The sequence below is a fragment of the Patella vulgata genome, chromosome 4 (assembly GCF_932274485.2).
Source record: "Patella vulgata chromosome 4, xgPatVulg1.2, whole genome shotgun sequence".
Lineage (NCBI taxonomy): Eukaryota > Metazoa > Mollusca > Gastropoda > Patellidae > Patella > Patella vulgata.
The window spans coordinates 56,816,307-56,837,272 of NC_065882.2; the positions used below are offsets into that span (position 1 = coordinate 56,816,307).

The 20,966-nt window shown below is 35.1% G+C and overlaps 1 protein-coding gene across 4 annotated transcripts in view; it reads right to left on the reverse strand.

The window, feature by feature from the left end:
- The window catches only part of LOC130012466 (ADAMTS-like protein 1), a 42,583-nt gene that overhangs the window by 3,064 nt on the left and 18,553 nt on the right, over window positions 1-20,966 (reverse strand). Inside the window, exons 3-8 of one of the 4 annotated variants that reach the window (XM_056100469.1) lie at window positions 7,424-7,594; window positions 6,702-6,935; window positions 5,846-5,999; window positions 1,179-1,308; window positions 595-811; window positions 80-215 (exon numbers count right to left, since the gene is read on the reverse strand). In XM_056100469.1, the coding sequence (XP_055956444.1) occupies window positions 80-215; window positions 595-811; window positions 1,179-1,308; window positions 5,846-5,999; window positions 6,702-6,935; window positions 7,424-7,594 (1,042 nt within the window). Of the gene's footprint in view, window positions 1-79; window positions 216-594; window positions 812-1,178; window positions 1,309-5,845; window positions 6,000-6,701; window positions 6,936-7,423; window positions 7,595-20,966 lie in introns of those variants that run through there. The other 3 variants (XM_056100470.1, XM_056100471.1, XM_056100472.1) reach the window with 3 other exon arrangements.

Genomic DNA, 20,966 nt, shown 5'->3' on the forward strand with positions numbered 1-20,966 from the left:
TAAATTTCTCGTAACATAGCCAGGTCGTTAAATATGTAAACTTTGCTCATCACGATTACTACATTGTGTAGATTCTTACCTGTTTCAAAACAAGGAAAGTTTGTAGTACAGTTTTTCTTAGTCTCAGGTTTGATACTATCATTACAGAATGTATTGCCTTCATCCCGGCATACAACATCACGATTCTGTACTCCCCAACCACATGTTACGCTACACTGAATAATAAAATAAAAATAACATTGACAGGCTCGGTTGCTTAAAGTGGCATTAGATACGATTAGATCAGTTTCGATTATCCATTTTAACGGTAAATCTACTTAATATCGGAGCCACCCTATTGCATCGAGAGTTGATTATGGCCTTGGCAATTTAATTAATGTCTAATTATAACTCGTATTACAATTAAGACCTAAACAAAGACCTGCAATAGGCAGATTTAGCTCTTGCATAATGCCTGTTTCAGATGTCGGATGATGCTGTGATTTAAATTCATCTCATAGTATCAGAGGAGATCAATTATGTCCCCTTTCTCAATAATCAAAAATACAAAATCAGATTCTGGATTGATTGGATGAAAAGTAGTTCTATACTTACCGGCGACCATTCTCCAGCATACCATGTAGGACAAATCATTGTGTTACATGCTTTCTTATTGGTAGGTTTTGGACTAGGGCATAAACTGTAGTGAAGTGTCCGTTGCCTGTTATCCAGTAATGTATCAATACATACAACACTCCTTGTAGATATCCCTCCGCCACATGTCTTCGTGCAATCGTGCCATGGACCAACGCGCCACCTAGAAATTATGAGCCTATTCACAATCATATATTAATTAGTTTCATGCAGGATATATATAATGCGATATAATTGTCGTATTAGAGTTTTTTTTCTCGGGTTATTACTGCATTCCTATTATTTGCTAAACAGTAAATTAATCTATTTAAAACAACGTTTTTTGGGAACTCTGTTCGTTTTCTTTTTTATATTTGACAACTAGAATTCGGTGTAGAAAATAATGTGCAATCATTAGCCCAATCGGAGCAGAACAGTAGGACGTCAAGTTCCATTTCATTCTGGGGTTGGGGTAAATAAAAAGACATTAGTAATCATGTAGTTTTTAATAGACAGTGAAATCTACGACAATAAAGCAGATATCTATTTCAAAATAGTCAACTTACGATGGTGGACATCTTTTATAAAAACACTGTTTCTTTACGCTAGATGGCTTTGGTGATTTGGAACATTTCTGGTCTTTGGCGATTCTGCTGTGAAGTTTGTCTTTACACGAAAATAACTTCTCCTGATAACCTGTAATCAAACAATTATAAACTTCTAGTATAGTTCTGTAGGTTGAGCCATCTTTGTTATACGTGGTGGAGCTGGCATATCCCAATCCACGATCCACATTGAGAATATTTAAGAATATAAGTAACCGATTTCAGGGAACCCTTATTCAATTCGAAACAACTGATCGACCGTTACTTTTGCCCGTGAAATCCAGTCACCGTTACAGGTATATAGATTTACCTTTTATTAGGGTTTCATATTATTGTTTCAGATTATGGCTATTATTTTCCAACTCTCTATGTTCTCAGCAACTACTCGTAGGGTCGTGAAATTTTCGGTGTCGGTGAAAAATTGCATGTGGTTAAAGAACTCATCGAAATTTGTAATATGGCGCAAGTCAAACATTTACAATTTAATTTTGGAAAATATTTTCCTATAGCCAGCTTTCTTTTACCGTGGAAAAATAGGAATTGTGACATTTTCATAAAAACTTTTTTAAATCTAAATTCAATTTTTAGTTCGTCTTTTTATACCAATCCCCCCCCCACCTCCACCCCACCCTTTCCTCCCCTTTTGCAAACCCATTTGTGTTGATTGTTTTGTCTATATCGAAGAAGAAAGTTTGAATTAACATTTTCTGTCAGGTTGTGGTAAATATTCATAGGTTAGAGGCGACAGGATAGCCCAGTTACGAGGTTGGTTAAGGCGATATGTACGGCGAATGGCTACACGTTTTTAGTATGGTACTTAGTTTGTGTATCTCCAAATTTCAGGTGTTAACGGCATACAAAATTTGGAGCCAGTAGCAACAATTTATACATCAAAATCAAGTAAACAGTTATTTGCTAATTGCAGCCATTTCCGAGAATCATTTTGGCGTATACTGTATCTCTCTTTAAAATAGACGAAAATAAGTCTAAAAGCACATTAATGTAAAATGGGTGTATATAAAGTGATTTACACCCTTTTTCTCAAACTGTTATTGTAATTTTTTTTTAATCAATTATGTTCGGTGAAATACGTGAACAGTACCAATTGAACACTATTCGTTTGCGTGTGCTTAGTACATTCTAAGTACTTCCACGTTGTTTTCTGGGGTATTTTCATTACAAATGACACTCGAAACCATTATATGCGTAAGGTACACGACTCGTGTACTGATTTTAAAATATTCATTTTGTCTTAAATATTGTATATAAGGATCCTATATTTTAACAACAACAACAACAATATTAAATGAAATAGACTAAAATTGTACTATAATTCGAGTTTTAAATTTCGAATATCATGGACAATATTGAGTTAGAGATTTAGCTCCTTTAAATGTGCCAAGGCCAAGATCGATATTTTGTAACGAACGGAACTAAACCTAACACTGCACCGCGATATTATAGTTACGTGCCAAACCGAAGAGATGGGAATTTTTAATATAAATATTAAAACTAATAGTTTTCAAGCTCATAAATAACCCTTATTTGATGTTTTATGATAATATTGAAGATCTAAATCAAGATTTTGACATCAGATTTAAATTTGAAATGATTTTCTATCAACTTATAATAATTTCTAATAGTGATTTATATTCTTTAACTTGTTGCTAATGTTGATATAATCTGTGGCAATATCATTACTTTTTCATTTATCATTAACCATAACCCCATTCATGTCAATTAACTTCCTTTTAGTTGTTGTTGCCATTGTTATGTTATAGATTTATCTATATAGACATAGGTATGTAACAATCTGTCAACTGTCAATATTTATGTCTTATATATTTATTCATATAGGTATATATGTGATAAAATATTCAGATATAAGAAAATTGGTCAATGGCTTTGTATCATTATAAAGTCATTTGGGGTATTTGCTTAAGTTATTGGATTAATTTAATTTACTGAACGTTTCCAGGTAGTACTAGAATTTATCTACATTACTAATTATGTTATGACAAACTTATTATTATGTTCCCTGATGTCTCTATTTGACTTGGAAAGTTGTTTAGACTTGTGGCTTCAAGGTAAAATCTTACCTAATGAACTGGTTGTCCTTTTATGCCCAAACCAATATTAATCTATCAAAATCAAACGTGTTTTCTGGCTGCTATTTATGAACTTGGAATGACACATATCGTTTGGGTTTTTTGATCGGGAGCCTCGGAGTCTCAGTGAGTAGGGTACTGACTTACTAACAAGGAGATCTAGAGTTCGATCCCGCTGTTGGCCGAGAAAGTTCCCAGGGATTTCCCAGCCTGTATTTTCCTTGCCATGGGACCTGACAGGGAACCGTTCCTAGTCGTTTGTATGGGTCCAAACACCGTGGTCCCTTGTACGTGCTTGTTGCCGTAGGCCTCGTAGCGCCGATGTGCGGGGAAAAAACCCTGATCACAGTCACACCGCATAGCATATGTCCGTCTTCGTTATGCTTTGTCGGTGCAGTAGTGATATGATAACAAAATTCTGGTTTCATATGAGTAATCCCAGTTTCTTGTAAAATATAGACCAAGTTCAAATATCAAGCCCGAGTTGATGTATGTATGTATAAGCATGTTTTTCAACAATCCTATGTCGATAAGACTTGAACACGAGTAAGCAAACTAAATCATTTAACGATACGCCATTAAAGAAAGCTTTATAGTAAAACCGAGATAGTGTGAAGTGATTAAGGAGACACTCTATACAATGGTCATTAGACGGTCAATCTTTATGTGGACCGAACGTGCACGGGTGGTCAAGCTACCAAGTTTGGGCTACTGTCGTCGAAGTCTCGAGTTACTAACGACAGATGAATATTAAAAGAAGATATTTCAGGGGTAGCTTTTCACAGTGTTCTTCACTTTTGACACTTTTAAACATGATGCTTGATAAGAGGCCTTTGTACCCATCCAAGCTTCATCATAATTATCTATATCATTCGTTTGATCGAGCAAAGTCTGTCCCCGTCTGTTATATTCAATACAGAACTCTATAGAAATCACAATTCATTATATTGTTAAATTTGAAATAGCAAAAGGAAAAAAACGAATACGCCACAATCTGTCAATTATATATTATTAAAGAACAAATCATAGTAAAGTCAAAATTAAAGATGGCGCGACGCGACAAGAACGATGGGAAGAATTTGAAAGAATCTGGAGCCTGTTTGATGCTTGTCAATAACTAGAATGTGTGAAGGAGATTATTTGAATGAATATTTGTCGAGTTCAGTGAAATGGGAGTAAAAATGATAATACCAACGTAAAAAACATGGCGATAAACGTTTGATGACCTTTGGATATAAAATGTTAAAAATGTCGTATGTAAAGGTCGTTGCCATGTATGGTGATTGGCAGGCGGATGACAGTACCGCAGGTTTATTAGAAAAAGTCTTCCGCAAATATTTGGTACCGCCTTCCGTATCTATCAACCTCCATGTTATCATATAGTCTGTTTTGTTAATGAGCGTCATGTCAGTTTACAAAACATACCTATGCGTATTTTCATGGTTAAATTAACGTTTGGAACACCACTGATACTATTTGAACATGGTAGGGTTGACGTGCTGACGGACTGTATTGAAAGCATAGTAATTTATGTACATTTGATTACTATCAACTAAACTGGGTGGGTGCCGAGTGGAGATGTCAATGGATCTGGTCAAATATAACTATTCAACAAGATTTTATATTATCTCAAGCGAAGCAAAACTTTCTTTGTTTTAACGATATAAGCTCACGTCTCGGAAAATAGATCTTTATCATTTCACGTTTCATATTTCAAAACCTAAAAGGTAAGAACGAAAACAACATAAAACATGGCTCATCTAAATATAGTTATGTCACTTCCGGTTTTCATTTTTCACATGGTATTTAAAATTAAATTAAACGTTAAATCTTAAAATGGATGAAAAATGTCCATGTTTACCTTTTCATGGCAAAACAGCTCTTTTCATGGCAAAACAGCTTTCTTACGAGAACACCGTTGACATTTTATAATTTTTGTGTAGCGGTTTATTTGCTGATATTGTGATATTTCAATTCATTATGGAACATTTTACCTATGGCGATTCCACCTGGTTTTGTACAATTTTACATAATTCATTCACTACAATTTGTATTTCGTAAGATTGTCTTGGACATCAATAAAGCTATTTCACACTTTGTTTTAATAACCAAGTGCAGCGTATATACGGACTATACAAGAAACTAATTTAACTGGCTGACGGAGAGGATAATGAAATGTACATGCCCTCCCTAAGATAGCTGAAGCCTGAGATTTTAAAACCAACTGTTCGGACGGTCAGGTCAGCTTGGAAAATAGACCCATTCGAGGACAGGTAGCCCAATGTTTGCGACCAGATGACAAAGTTGGGCTAGGTTAACGATCATCGAGGTTTTTAAAGCCATTTTAAACGGAACGATATCTGTACACCAAACCATGTATTCTTTCGCCATATGTTAACTATTTATATTACAATTTATACACTCGTCAAGTTCAAATAATCACGAAGTCACTTTCCGATCCCAGGCTGTCACTCTAAATAATGATTCCTAACAAAAAAAACTGACAATAATCAAGTTTACCTACACCACAGGTGGCCGAACATTCAGACACGCCCGACTCCACCCATTGATATCTCCCCACAGCACCGTGTTGTAGACAAACATTCTTTCCTCCACATACACCGCACGAATCCACCTTTAACTGGGAACCCAGCACGTGATCACAACCAACGTCCTGAAAACAATAGAAGATGGAGAATATTATTTCTTGATAAATTAGATCTAATTTCTTGATCCATTTTCAAAACTATTACCCTTTACCTTAGTCAAAAACAGATAAGCCTTCAATTTTTTAGATATACGTAAATGATGCGCATCCTATTATCATCAAAGAGAATATATCAGATTAAGCTACGATAAGTATCTTGTGACAGGTGTTTTAAAGGGATTAATAGATTGATTGACATTTCGGTTTGTCATCTGAGCTACAGTATGTGATTTATATCGTATATTAAACGTTAGATTACAATGATGCTTAAAGCGGAAACATCACTGCTATGGTGAAGCTGATTTGTCTGTGATAAAGATTGATATGGTGTAACAGAAGCTTGGGGTACCTTGGTATGTTTGGGACGAATGTTGGTCATAAGTTCTCGTTTCTGATCCATAACCCAGATGTATGGTGGCTTAAACTTGACCTTTTTAACAAACAGTACGAATGTAGATTACGGGGGAAACCGTGTGACATTTGCATCATTTAGCTACGTTAAACTATAGCTACAATTCTATTTAGAAATACACGATTTTCTTAAGGTAGTCCATGAACTCTTTTTAGAACGCTTGATACCACTTTTCTAATTTCTATTATAACAGTAACTATATTCCCTTCCACTATATCAATGGTAATTATTAATTATGACATGGAATCAATACCTACCCGACATTTGCCATTGATGCACATATCCAGCGTCTCTCCCTTACATCTTGTACCATCTAAAACCTTAGGAGACAACATGGCTACCGTTCTAGTTCCCTTTGCTATGCAGTATAAGATACAGGAATTCTTTCTATCTATGTAAGGTAACCATTTAAAATATCTTCCTCCATAGGCAGCATCATTATAGGCAGCACATTGTTGTTTTCGGAAATCCTGGGACCCATGCTCACACGGCTACAGACATGAAAAAATGGAGATAAACACATCTGTACAACAATGTCTTTTTACAATGTTACTACTGAATATGATAGAAAATGCAGTTAAGTTGATTTCAAATTGAATTTGACACTACCAGTAGCGGTTCATTCTAAAATACTTCAATCATTGTTGTGTAACAGTGTGTAGGAAGTTGGCCACAAGTAACTTTCATCTCCCGAGCTCATAGTAGTCGCCAAACGTATGTGGATGCCACGAGTATAGTTGTAATTTAAATCTCCCAATATGACCATCACGTATAAAATTTATTAATTTAACATTTAATTAAAGTACAATTATGTACGATAAAGGGCTATACATTCCTTTGTGGCTCTAGAATATTCTAAAGATATATTATGATCTAGGTAATATTTCTGAATTATTATGGTTTCTAGAAACCTCGTTTGTAAGAAAGCAATTAACATACAATATTAATATGCATAACGACCTATTAATCAGCTAATTACCTTGTTATTACATGTGGCATATTGAATATTATCTCCCTTACATCCGCCATGTGATTTATAACTTCTCATACATTTTCTCAGTTGATAAGTGGCACCTCCGTCACACGTTCTTGAGCACGCGCTCCAGCTCGTCCAGTTCGACCAATGATCTGCCGATGATAGCCAGAATATCTGAAATAATCCAAAAAATATTTGTCCTGGTTAATTCAATACAGTTTATTTAACAAGAAATAATTTCTGCATTGCATTGCTATCATCTTTGTGGTCTTGCCAACCTCGAATTGACTGCCACTTGCTCGCCATTCACCAATCAGTCTGAAGTAATTTTAAAATGCGCAGATGGCATTGATATCGGGACTTACTATGAAGAAATATGAAATGAAATATGAAATATGAAATGAAATGAAATGGGGCGTAACGCCACACTGTTATACGCCGACTGGACAAAGGAAGATGGACATAAGCTATACAGTGTGTTATGAGGGAAGTTTTGCCCGGACAGTGGCGCTACGGCCTACTTTTATAGCGATTTCAAACTACAAAGGGCTCTTCTATATGCACGCCAATATGTACGCGCTTTCGGTTTTTTGTCCCATCCGCACGACAAGACGTTGTCCCTTGCCACAATCTAAACATGAACAAATGACACGGGTGTTTAAATTTATATTTAATATTAACGTTTATTTCAAAAACTGGTTTAAACATTGTAACTCCACCGACCGAGAGAAGGACAACGCAGAATATGCGCATCATTAAACTCATTCAAGTTTGAACATTCTAAATTCAATTAAAAGCAGAGCTGATGTGTACCAACAGGTGTAATTTAAAGACAGACGGGAAGGCGGATGGAGAACCCCTACCAAAACGTGTAACTTAAAGACAGGCGGATGGACAACACCATTTCAATAGGAAAATGGTATTGACCCTCTTACGCCTTGAGCCATTAACATATGGGCTACAATTCTGACTATTCTATCAGGGACAAGAGATTCATATCAACTATTTACCGCGGTTTCAAATTCTACGAAACGAAATACCAGTCAAATACCTATACAATCATTTGATAACACATACAATCTGTTACACAAAGATACACTGTACCCGATATGCCAACAACTATAGCCAGGGGTATCTACAGAAAACTGAGAAGAGGGGTTGTCCATGTGACAGAACAGAATCGACAATAAAACCATTGATGCCTTAGTAAGATAATACGGATATTACACTAATAAGACATAGAATACGAAATATGTGAGGTAATCTGAAACCAGGAATAGATATCCGTTACAACCAAATACGAAATAATCGTAAAGCGTACAATAGGTTTCTACAGTACCACTACCTGGTCTTTGTTATCCTATAAGATATATAGTACTTAAATAAACAGTGATGTTTTTCTTTTTATCCTTAATAATGTTCCTTAATCCTTGCTTATGTTCTCTAATCCCGTAAAACAAATCAATTAGAACATTATGAAACCCTAGATTGACGATCTTGTAACAAAACAAAGCGTGGTTATCTCGAATTTTGTGTATTTAGAACCGAACCTCATGAGATTTCCCACTATTTGTATCTCGAGGTTAAGGCATGACTGTTGGGATTAACAATAAGATTATGATTGATATCTCGGTGAATTAAAAGTTACAAGTCTTCGTCCCTGAATATTATTTAATTACGATTTCATGTCAAAACTTTCATTACAAGACCAGATTGGAAATCCCAAAGCGCCAACCAAAACCTGAGCATGACATTCAATTATTTCGATAACAAGGCACCAATGAAATGTGTTGGAGAGAACATGGAAAATTAGAATTTTACAGGATATATTGCGCATTCTGGATATTTTATGGAGTGTTGACATCATCAACAAGGAAAAAAGAAATTTTAATTTTAAAAATATCACTGACCCAAAGAGCAAACACTGATCTTTCATAAATGTTCGTTAAACTTTTGGAAAAGATACAGTTTGTCTCAACTTTTGCACATAATCCAACATGTAGCTGTGTAGTCAATTCATATCAACTTGGAAATTAGCTTTTGCTGTTCGAGGAAGACCTTTACGTCGTTAATACCTCTTAAAGGCAGACTAAAATTCTGAAACCAAGACGAAATTTGCGATTTTGTAAGGTTAACATACTTTTTATCTTTGCCAGCGAATCTTTGTTTTGCAGGGAACTCGCTTGGGCTATTGCTTCAGCCATAAGCCAGTCCTTTGGGTTTTACAAAAGGACGAAGTTCAGAATACTCTTTCTGATTAGGATTATCAAGAGTAGACATTAATATAATGTGGATACGGGCGAGATACATAACATAACTGTATATGGCATGTGAAAATGTGTAGGTAGCTTTATTGGTCACCGGATATTATGATGGTCTCACTTTTAAGTCGCATATTATATTTAGAACCCCGTTTTTACATACTTCAAAAGACCGCAAGAATTCTTACCGGGGCTTTTTTTACTGCTGTACCCAGTTCAACTTTGTTTAGCTACGAATAGGTCTAATGCTATTTAAACATTATTACTTCAAGGATCTTTTAAGTTTTTAAAAAGAATTTGAAACCTTTTAAAACACTAAAGAATATAATGAACCTTGAGGAAAGTTTTCGCAGTATGACCCATCTGCAGATACGATTTTAACACGAATTAAAAGATTGTATTTAGATTAAAATATAGAATAATATTTTAATTTGCCTAGATCTGATATGACATTCATCAAGAATAAAGAAAGGTATCAATGTCATAATCTCTTGACAGATGTAACCGTCTTTCGCTCAGCTTAAAATAACAGTTGGTATTGTTCATTCTATGAATTAAACGTCCGATCAACTTCAGAATAAAAATATTGACTTTAACATTTCAATGTTCGCATAGCGACCGCGATTGACAGTCACCGATGAACTAACGGTTCATTTTGTAAGTCGGTATAGTATATCTATAGTTACCTTTACCCGAATTGGAGTAAAAACTTCCCAATTCTCACGGCCACAAACGCTTTGGATATTGCTCTCTTTCAAAACAATCTCGATACAAATAAGGATTTACTCAAAATTATTTATGCCGAAATCGTCAACAATATTCAAAGAATATAAAGATAAGTGCTTTATTATCAATACTGTATATTATAGGTTATTAATTCGAGTACCTTGAACCCACAGCCTTGTCGGGGTCAATTTCATTGACTACAAAACCGTTCACAAGATTAAGACTTTTTATGACAAAACACTTCAAACAGACCCTTGAAATGGTTGTTTGTTTACAATAATGCTTATTTGTATATTAATAAATAGTCCCATTCATTCGAAAGCATAATAGCATGTCGTGTCTCTGATAGACAGCAATGGTTCTTTTTCAGAACCGGGGCGTATACTGGATGGTCATAACAAACCATACATTTAATAGCATTGTTTAATAGCATCGCTTGGTATAAAGTGAGATATTTAAAAAGCTTACAACATTATAGGTAATGGTTAATTTTATATACCCGGGGTATTTTTTATGAAGGGAAAGAAATCCGTGCCAGAATATTTTATTGTTAAGATAAAATTAACAGGAAACTGTAAAGACATTTTTATTGGAAAAAGAACAAAATAAAAAGTTGATTTAGGAGGCAGAATCCCACAGTTCCTAAGTATTGGTGAGTTTAATATACTTCGATGTTGCAACTATGTCTTAATACGGCACACAAAGCGTTTTACTTTACAAATTCTCTTTCTCTTATTAAACTAGTTCCCTTTCCCACCATAGGGCACAGCGTTGGTTTTGGAGAAGGCGTGGGTTGAAGAGTGGGGTGGGGGCATCTTATTTAGCCATTTGAACTTCTTCTTATGTGAAATATTTGCCAATGAAGTTCTAAATGAGAAGCAGTAATTGATCTTCACAAGCACCGATTTCTCCCATAAAGAATTATAAGAGTCAGAAATAGAATGAAATGCACTAGGAATACCTTTAAACAAAACACAGACAGTCCTGGTTCGATTTGTAACCTTTCAACACACATCTTCTGGCGACAATCTGTCTTGACTTTAACGACATATTTTATCATTGTCTTAAAGGAAAGTGATTACCTTGAAAAGTTCACGGGACAAAAATAGTTTCGCGTATTTTTCACATTGTCATCCAATTACCAGGTAACCGACATTCCGAACTGCAGTCTACAGACTATATATACACTATTTTAGTTATAATAATATAAGGTCAATAGTCAACAAAAACACGTAACATGCAATGTACAAACAGAATCGTTACATGTCACATACAATGTATAAACACAATTGTTACATGCCACATACACTGTAAAAACACAATTGTTACATGCCACATACAATGTAAAAACACAATTGTTGCATGCCACATCCAATGTAAAAATACAATTGTTACATGTAGCACATAATGTAAAAACAATTATTATTTATAACGTTTTCAGCCGAACAATATTTAATAAAGGGCCGAGGTTATCTCTATTTTAAAATGGTTTTGAAAAGACAGGAAAATAATGCAGTAGCACATTCTCATACTAGGCATACTGACAAATATATACATATGATTATGTAATATCAGCAACACCCACGCGAAATTCGAAAATATCAAAAGAAAAGAGCACTGAAAAGGCTCCCTCCTATTATACGTGCAATAAAAAAACCATATATATTACTTTCATAACTTTCCCAATATACTCAGCAGATGAAAAGAGCCGTTTTGATCAAATCGTGAACAGATTTCAATTGATAACAGTAGATACTAGAGCTTCAAACAGGCGTTTTGATGCATAAATATTATTTGTATGGGATCTAATATTCTCATTTCTATGTTTGTGTGAAGAAATTATAATCTATTTTGCTTCTGCAATGCAGGGTGGATACAGGATTTGGGAAACGTGGTGGGGAAGAAAACTAGGTAGTTTTAATCCCGAAAGGCGTTTCTATTGTAGCTAAGACTGTTTTATTTTTTAAAAAAAGAATGCCTTTAGAAAACTAGAAAACAAGAGATCTCCTCACAGACCCCCCCCCCCCTCATCCACCCAACCCACTCACGAGTTCATTATCGTGCGTTTACTAAAAAAAAACAAGTATTCATAGCGCCAATTAGAATCACAATGTACTACCTGAACTGTTAAAATTGGTCTATGTCTGGAAGTTACTAGATGTGGATCAAACAAAATATTTAATTGAAACTGTTATCTGATCATGTGAAAATTGTCTACTATAATATAAACTTTTGGGAATAAACTGTCATTATGTTTTATTGTGCTGAAACTATAGTAAATATCTATTGTATTTTCTATTTAAATGTTATGATGTAAAAGCTGTTTATTGATGTTTGATATGTTTATAAGTTTATCAGTGTATGTGTCAACTAGTAGTTATTTATGGTATGAATATTGTGTGAATTTACTTCACGTGGTGTTGATGGCTGATAAAGGCTACAACTGCTCCTAATCAATGTAACGTTTATCTGCCATGTCAAAAATGAAAAATGGTTTTTAGCAAAAATAATCGTGTAGATGAGTTTCAATCCAAGGTTAGAAAAATTTTGAAAAATAAAATAAAATGAAATGGTGCTTAACGTCCTATTTTTATAGACCAACCATGCTAATGAAGATTGGGGGGGGGGTGGATGGCTGAATGGTTAGCGTGCGCGCGCTGTATCATGGAGTCGACTGGCGTGGTTTCGAATCCCCGGTTGTACGTGGCAAGGAGTAGGGTCGCCTGTCCAACCTCGTGGGTTTTCTTCGGGGCCTCCGGTTTCCTCCCACTGCTAAAGACCCCTACGCGCAAGCGAATTATGTAAATAAAATTAAACCATATGTTAGTCCCGAAATGACCTAGTTTGTGTCAAGTGGACGTTAAACCCCATTTCTCTCTCTCTCTAATGAAGATTGGTATATAAAAGTATTTGACCCGAGGACGAGGGCATTTTATTTATTGTGAGTTTACTAATCCACTTCAATTTCCTCTCGTTGATATATAGGTGAGTGTATTCCCTTTCTTTTCTTGGTGATGGGGGAATATTTTTGATTATCGTTTGGAAAAATTAGATCTTACGTATTACTTTATGATTGTTGATCAAGCTACACTTTCGGCGTTATTGTATCTGTGAACCGAATATCTATTTACAAAGTGGAAAGTTGTTGATCCTTCTGAACATAAAAACAGCTTCCAGACTATAACTTTAAAATGTATTTGATGCATCTTTGTTCACCATGTTTAAGTAGTAATGCGGTCTCCATACTTAAGTGTCAATGGCCGTTTATTTAGAATATCAACAATTAACTTGGTTACAACAGGTGTATCTGTGAAATGCATCAAAAGATTAGAGCCGACTTGTTAAATAAATTTTAATAGTAGCATGCTAAGACTGGTGAGATTAACAGCTGTATTTAAGGTATTACTGTCGAAAAGACACGAATATTTTCCGACGATTTTTCTCTACAAATTGACCTACAATTAAACTTTGGAGCAGTAGTGACTTAGACCAGTGGGTAACTTAAGAAAATTGGAATCAATTAAATCCCGTTAAATTCCCAATCTGGTCCAGTCTAAGCTGTTTGTAAAGAATGGAACACTTTAATTAGATTTAAATAAACCTCCCGTTTCCACGTAAATATTCGTAATAAACTTTAAAGACTGCGTTCCTATATTAACAGATATTATAAATAAGTTGTTTATTTTCTACGTCAGGCTTAGCATAATTCATTCTATATATTTTCACACAACTGTCAGTTTTGTTTTTATGGGAAGTATGCAAGCAAAAAAATTCAAAATGGAGGCAGACGGCAGAGTCAACGGTGGAAAATAATGGGATAAAACATATGATACCGTTAAAATAGACGAAACACTTGAGAAAAAAACAAAATGGACTGTTTACAAATCTTTCAATAGTTAGATGTTCTACTGTTTCAACTTAACTGTGTTTGTTTTCACAGATCGCCACTTACTTGTCGGCCATCTTGAACTGATACTAACTTGATTGTCACGTCCGGAAACCGCCATGTTATGCGCGTTCACGATTCTAAAATAATATTTTCTCAGAGAGCAGGAGTTTTGTATGTGCTGACAACCTAGTGAAGTCTTTTAACTTTAACCAGATTGTAACAATGAATTGAATATTAAACACGTCTGTTCTGTACAACCATTTACACATGCCAATAAAACATTTTGGAAGGTGGGTGGATGAGGCGATGAGTAGTCCATTGCTCTTGATTTCCGGACAACTTCTCACATATTCATTGCCCAGGAATTAAAATCAATTGCTTAGCATTGTGATATCTTCGGCATTTATAACAGCAGCCGTTATGGCGAGAGTCAGCACATCCTGTTGACAGTCACATACACCTCAATGGTTGATAGATAAGATACAAATTGATGAATTAAAACTTGGCTAAGTAATTTGGACATTTACCTCTTGGTAAGAAATTATCATTTTGTGAATATTTCATCGACTAACCGAGAAATGTAAACCCCACAAGCAGGGGGGGGGGGGGTGTTTTGGGGACGTGAGGTGTTTTGTTGCATATGAAAGAGTAATAAATATTTAATATGTGCCTGAGATTATATAGGTTTATTTGCATACACAGTAGGACGTTAAACCCCATTTCATTTCATTTCATATTTACATACAAACTAAAAATAAAATAACGGGGAGAGACTGAGTGGAACATTGGAAGCAAGTGAGACCCAATCGGTACATATAGTGAGTCACAACAACTGAAGTGAAATAGGTTGAAGTGACATGATGTTGGTTAAAATGGTTACGTCCAGGTTACGTGCTTTATGTATACCAGATGTCATGATCTGTATTTTATAAACAGACAGGTTGACTATATATAAACATAGCTAAATTCGTATGGTTACTTTTTGTCGAGACTTTGTATTAACTACCCGTTATTTCCACCCAATGCCAGATTTGCGTTCTGCCAATAATTCGATATCTCTACCCTACTCTCTACTGAATGCAGCAGTAAGTCGTTACAATTTCTAAATCAATCACAATCAATCGTATAATGAATCGAAACCACGTATACCAGCTCACTGATTTAAACTGCAGCTTCTCTGAAGTAGACCGGACAGGTGTCGTTTGTGAGGCATGATAACATTTTACCCCCCACCACATCCCACCCTCCACATCTCCACTGAGGCGTTGATGCAGCAGAATACTTCTAAGCTAGCGTTTCGGGAAACGATTTTTGTAACATTTTCAAAATAAACTTTCAATGAATTTCAAGGTTGTACAGATCGGTGTTACAGTGTAGTTTTTAACGATTACCTACATCACCCTTATATTCCAGTTACTTTGCAAGTTGCCATGGTAAAGTGTTTGTATTATTTAGACCATCTTTTACTGTTATTTATGGGCTGTAATATAAGTGCCCTTTAGGCTCGATGATATTACATTTTATTCTATTTCCTTAAGACACGTGTTGTACTATTGTCGTTGTGCAGTTATCTTGAATCGTATATTAGGACAATTTATATTTACTCTTCTTATAACGTACGTGAACTGTTGATACATAATCGTTAGATTATCTTATTTGGTATTACATAAAACCACAGATATAGTATCTTGAAGATTACCTAACCTTTTATCCTTATATTCACGCGACGTGTTAAATACATTCAAAATTACAATTTAGTTAAGGTAATGTGTCTCACACAATCAAAATTCATTATTTACTAAGGTTTTTATTTGCAAACACTTCGCACCTATGTCGACGGCTAATCTAACGTTTCAATTGTAAGCAACGAATGTATTTTTACATATTTTAGCATAGGCGCAAAAGTGTAACGCCCAATATTTCTTAATGTAGTATTTATCAAGGTGTAACACTTGTATTCATCTATTATTTACAAACATATAATTATCATTTAAATACACGCGATCATTCTTAGAATGTGAATTTAGACTACTATTTACCTGTGAATAATGTCTCTGTTATTATACTTTGGGGATCTAAAAACAGGTGTTTGGACATTTTTGATAATTAAGACTACTTTGAGGCAACGTTCCCTTTCCATGTATACACACTATTTTAAAGCATCAGAACGACTAAAGGTAACTTGATAGTCACGTCATTATACAGGTGAGATACAATTGCACAATCCAAAAAACAACTAAGCACTGGGAGGAGGGGGTAGAAAAAAACGGTAAAATACCAATGAGTGTGAAGTAGTTTAATATCACTGACAGCGGCTTATTTTATTATTCAGAAATTGGATAATCCTATCCGGTATGCAAAAAAATAAGGCTGAAAATAAATCTGCTGGTATTCAAATAAAATGCCTAATGCAATTATTGCATGGACAAAAAAATAATCTTGGTAGGAAATGTAACAGCAAGGGGTTCCATATTTCGTATTCAACTCAAGTTAATATGCTATCGGATCATATAATGTATTATCTTATACACAGCATGTTAATTTACATATCAAAAGCGAATCGACCAAAAATAAACCCCTTTAATTTAAACAAAACTATTCTAGGAATGTTAAACATATACTTGACAGAATTGTTCATTCGAACACGCAACGACAAAACATTTACATTGAATCGGTTGTTAACCCAAGATAAATGTGTAAGAAAGCCACTTGAAAGTGCACCGGCATTCAACGTCCTTCTGTAGACATTTCTATCTTACCCTAAAGCTATACAAACCGCCCACTTCATGCTAAATGTTTCAGTGTAGAATACAAAACGATTCTCTTCTTATTTAAGTGAGTGCAGTGTCATTCCAGTTTTCAAGTGCATTACATAAAGATACAATCTATGATTATTTAATAGCATCCAATTGAAAGTCGTGCACAGGTGTCTGAACGATTCAAGATGACATCTCAACCACTGTTTTGAAGATCTGAGACGAATGATCGGTATTTAAACGACAGGCGGCATAATTTTTAAACGGATGAATGAGCTTCAATACAAGAAACGACTGTGAACTTTGTCCAATGTGCTGCGATAAATTTGTCAACTCCCCATGCTTGAAGCAACAGCACCTCACATGTAATCAAGGGATCGCATGTCAACCCCTGAGGCTGACAACTCTTACGATTTTTGTGGAATTAAATTATTATGATTCATTAAACCGTATTAAGCTCAAAGTTATTCTCTGCTTAATCGGTGGTCAGCCAACAACAAAGGTTTGATCTAAATCAGGTACTTGAAGCTAATCGAACTTGAATCCAATTAAACACGATTATAAATCACAACTAAAGGATCACAATAGAGCGATTTCTAATCAGTTGATATCTTTATCTTTGATCAGGTAAAGTAATGTATTCATATATCAATGGTATCAGCAATGGGATTAAACTTTTTCACAACCAATAAATGTTTGGGTAAGGGCTCTTTTCTAAAACCAACAATAGCCTAGTTTGATTTAAGCACCCAGTCAATGGTGGCCTTTGTAGTGGGGACTAAATAAAAGATGGCAGTATTTGTTTATTGATGATTGTTCATTTGGCTCGTGCCAATCTCTGGTCAATATTTATCTGTGCACAATCTTGAGCATTGAATGACAGGTCACTCACAATCCGGCCTTTGTCATTAACCTTTGGAATATTTGACAGCATTCTTTGATAAAGTCAAACGAAATTGCTACCTTCCCAAAACAGAGACTGGCTACCAAATTGGAAATTAACACTCCGGGGAACACCGCCCTGTCATTAGAATACTGTGAACAGAAATGCACCTTTAATTGCGTTCACGAGGTCAAAAGTTTCTGCTATGGTGACATATTAAAGGATCAATATTGTCCAGTAAATGCCATTTATTAAAAGCTTCTTTCAGTTTGAAAATGAGAATGTTCATATGACTATCGTTATCATGGTTTTGACATTAAAAAATTATGCCATTATTCCAGATATCAAAAGGAGTAAACCAAACTGGAAAATAAGTAACAAGTGTCCCAAAGGTTGCAATATGACCACAACAAGACCAGGAGAAACTAATATTGAAGCTTCTTGTTACTATCAAGAGAGATTAAATATGTCCTAGAATTGCCAACTAAAACGATTAATGTAAAATATAACCTTTTAGTATGTATGGGTGCACACTATATTCAATGACTTCCACCCCGTTGCTAACTCGTTTCGTACCGTTAAAAGTCCACTTTGAAAATTATGAACATGTGTCTCGCTTTCTTGCAATGATATCGAACAACAAACCGGTGTGATACAAGTAATGTATTCTTGAACACGAACAGATTAACTTATTAATGTATAGTCTAGATTGTACATTTTTGTATACATACAGCAGTTCTGCCTACACCAGGTAACCTCTTAAAGGCGATCTGTCATATTAGATAAGAATTTAAAATTTGCCAAAAAATAAGAGATTATTCACAATAGGATTAATTTTGATGGGTTCAATGCGTAAACCTCTCAATTATAAACATATTTTCTTCTGGTGTAAGATATGCCTTAAGCCAAACTAGTTACCAAGTGAGATCTGTAACCACAACGTCCATGTCGAATTCTTTATCGCAGTATACAAAGCTGTAATTGGGTACCGATAAAAAATGGAAAATATGTAGCATTGATAAAAGTTTGAATGAAAATTATTTCTTGGGTCTGGACAATTACTTCTTACTATTTCATTAATATTGCATTAAAGGCCCAGACCAGATTTATTGGCGTCAGGAGTCGATGGATATAGAATTTAGGCTCACCTAACATTTTGGCGTTTGACTGCTGCGATTAACCGTGTGTTGTCTTCTGGCAGATAACGTGCATATCTGATAAATCTAAAATCATATTCATGTGTGTTTCTGATGTACTAGACATTCAACACATGTATCTATCTGTTGAAATTATAGTGGATTCGATGGTCGTCTTGTACCAAATGAAACTAGGAGTGGGCCTTTAAATTAACTACGTTGATTGTTCCCCTTTACGGTCTGGTCTTGATCTCCGACATTAGGTGGAAATGTATATATTACAACGTAATGTGGTGTTAATGAGAACTAGATAAGTTTATACCTAGTAATATAGACAAAATTATATATATCAACACCATATACATCACGGCTGTCTGATATGTCTACACTGTGATATAACAATAATATAATATTATTCATACACTCATCTTTACAATGGTAAAATGCTACCTGGAAATGCGAAGTCAGTTTTGAACCAGTAAAATAGCTGTAAGTTTGTTACTAGAATAATCCCAAGGTAATAATATACGGGGTGTGGTGTAATTAATTATGACTATCCATATTGACATTACAGGTATCTACATTTAGAAATCTTTAACATCCCTATAGTATATAAACCACGTAACTACTGATGTCCAAATTATTCGAATTCTGTAGTACCGTGCGTACAGATATTCTTGATCAACTTTATGTGAGTATACAACACACCATATTGTGAGGCAGTGTGTGCTTACTCTTTATAGAGCATCTAATAAACCTACTCATTTGAGGTGTTCGCATTGCAAAGAACCTGAGGTTCTCTTCCACCAGGTAGCCCCGGCTTCTAAAGCCCATTGCTTTTCTTTGCTGCCAAAGACCGGGTATGCTTGCTGTTTCTAGAACACCATATACCCCTTTTCATTTGAGCTAACAAACCTTTGCATGTCTTTTGTTTGCTGACTTGCATTTCATTATCCCGGCATAAGACCCAAAGACATGAGATGGAATTTTTCTGCAACCTATATACTTTTCCTGCTACATTCAATTTACCCCGCACTATCCTCTATATACAAATCTAGTAGCAAAGTCTTGAACACAGGGATAGAGTATCTTATTCTAGACACGAGCTACAATAAGGATGGAGCGCAGAACTTGTAGCTTTGTCTGCGATGTCACCCTTAGTGAAAGTGGACGTAAAACCCCGAGAAAAAGAAGAACTCGTAGCTTGCTCGTTGTTTCCCCATTGAAATGTCCCTCGGATTTTTGTCTTCGTATCTCAATTGTTAGGTACATTACTTCGTATGCAAGCTTTCATAAATTACATGTGCTATAATTACAGACTTGATGTCTGTGATAAATTAGAAGTAATGACTTCCGCACAACATCTGGACATAAATTCTCAAGACAGAAACATTTCAAAGTGGTTAATCAATTTTAAAGCCCATTCTGGTGTGTACACCCTTCCAAATTAATGTTGAACTAAAGGATGTATTAGTGTAATAGTATACGGCATATTGGGTTCCATTTTACAACTTTACAATGAAGGTAACTGCACTTTAAATTAGTGTCAACGAAGTGATAAAAAAAAATTGCCGAACACACCCTTAACCCGAGTACAATTGAAGAATTAATTTTAATTTAACGCTGAGCCATTCACTGTCTTAGACTACTTAACGTCTCCATTAAATGATATATTGTATTGCAAACTGTCCGTACTCGACAAGTTAATTCCTATATTTAATTCCTTCGAGCCAGAAATGTCCGTCTTCTCAATAGCCGTATTTGCTTGCAAGGCTCCAAACGATCAATTGAAGTATGTTCTGTTTGTTTTCGTATATTTCTTTCTTATTTGGCAGCTTTCCACTTCCGATGTTGGGCAAACACCTCAAGGGTTCTTCAGACTAGCCGTACATCTA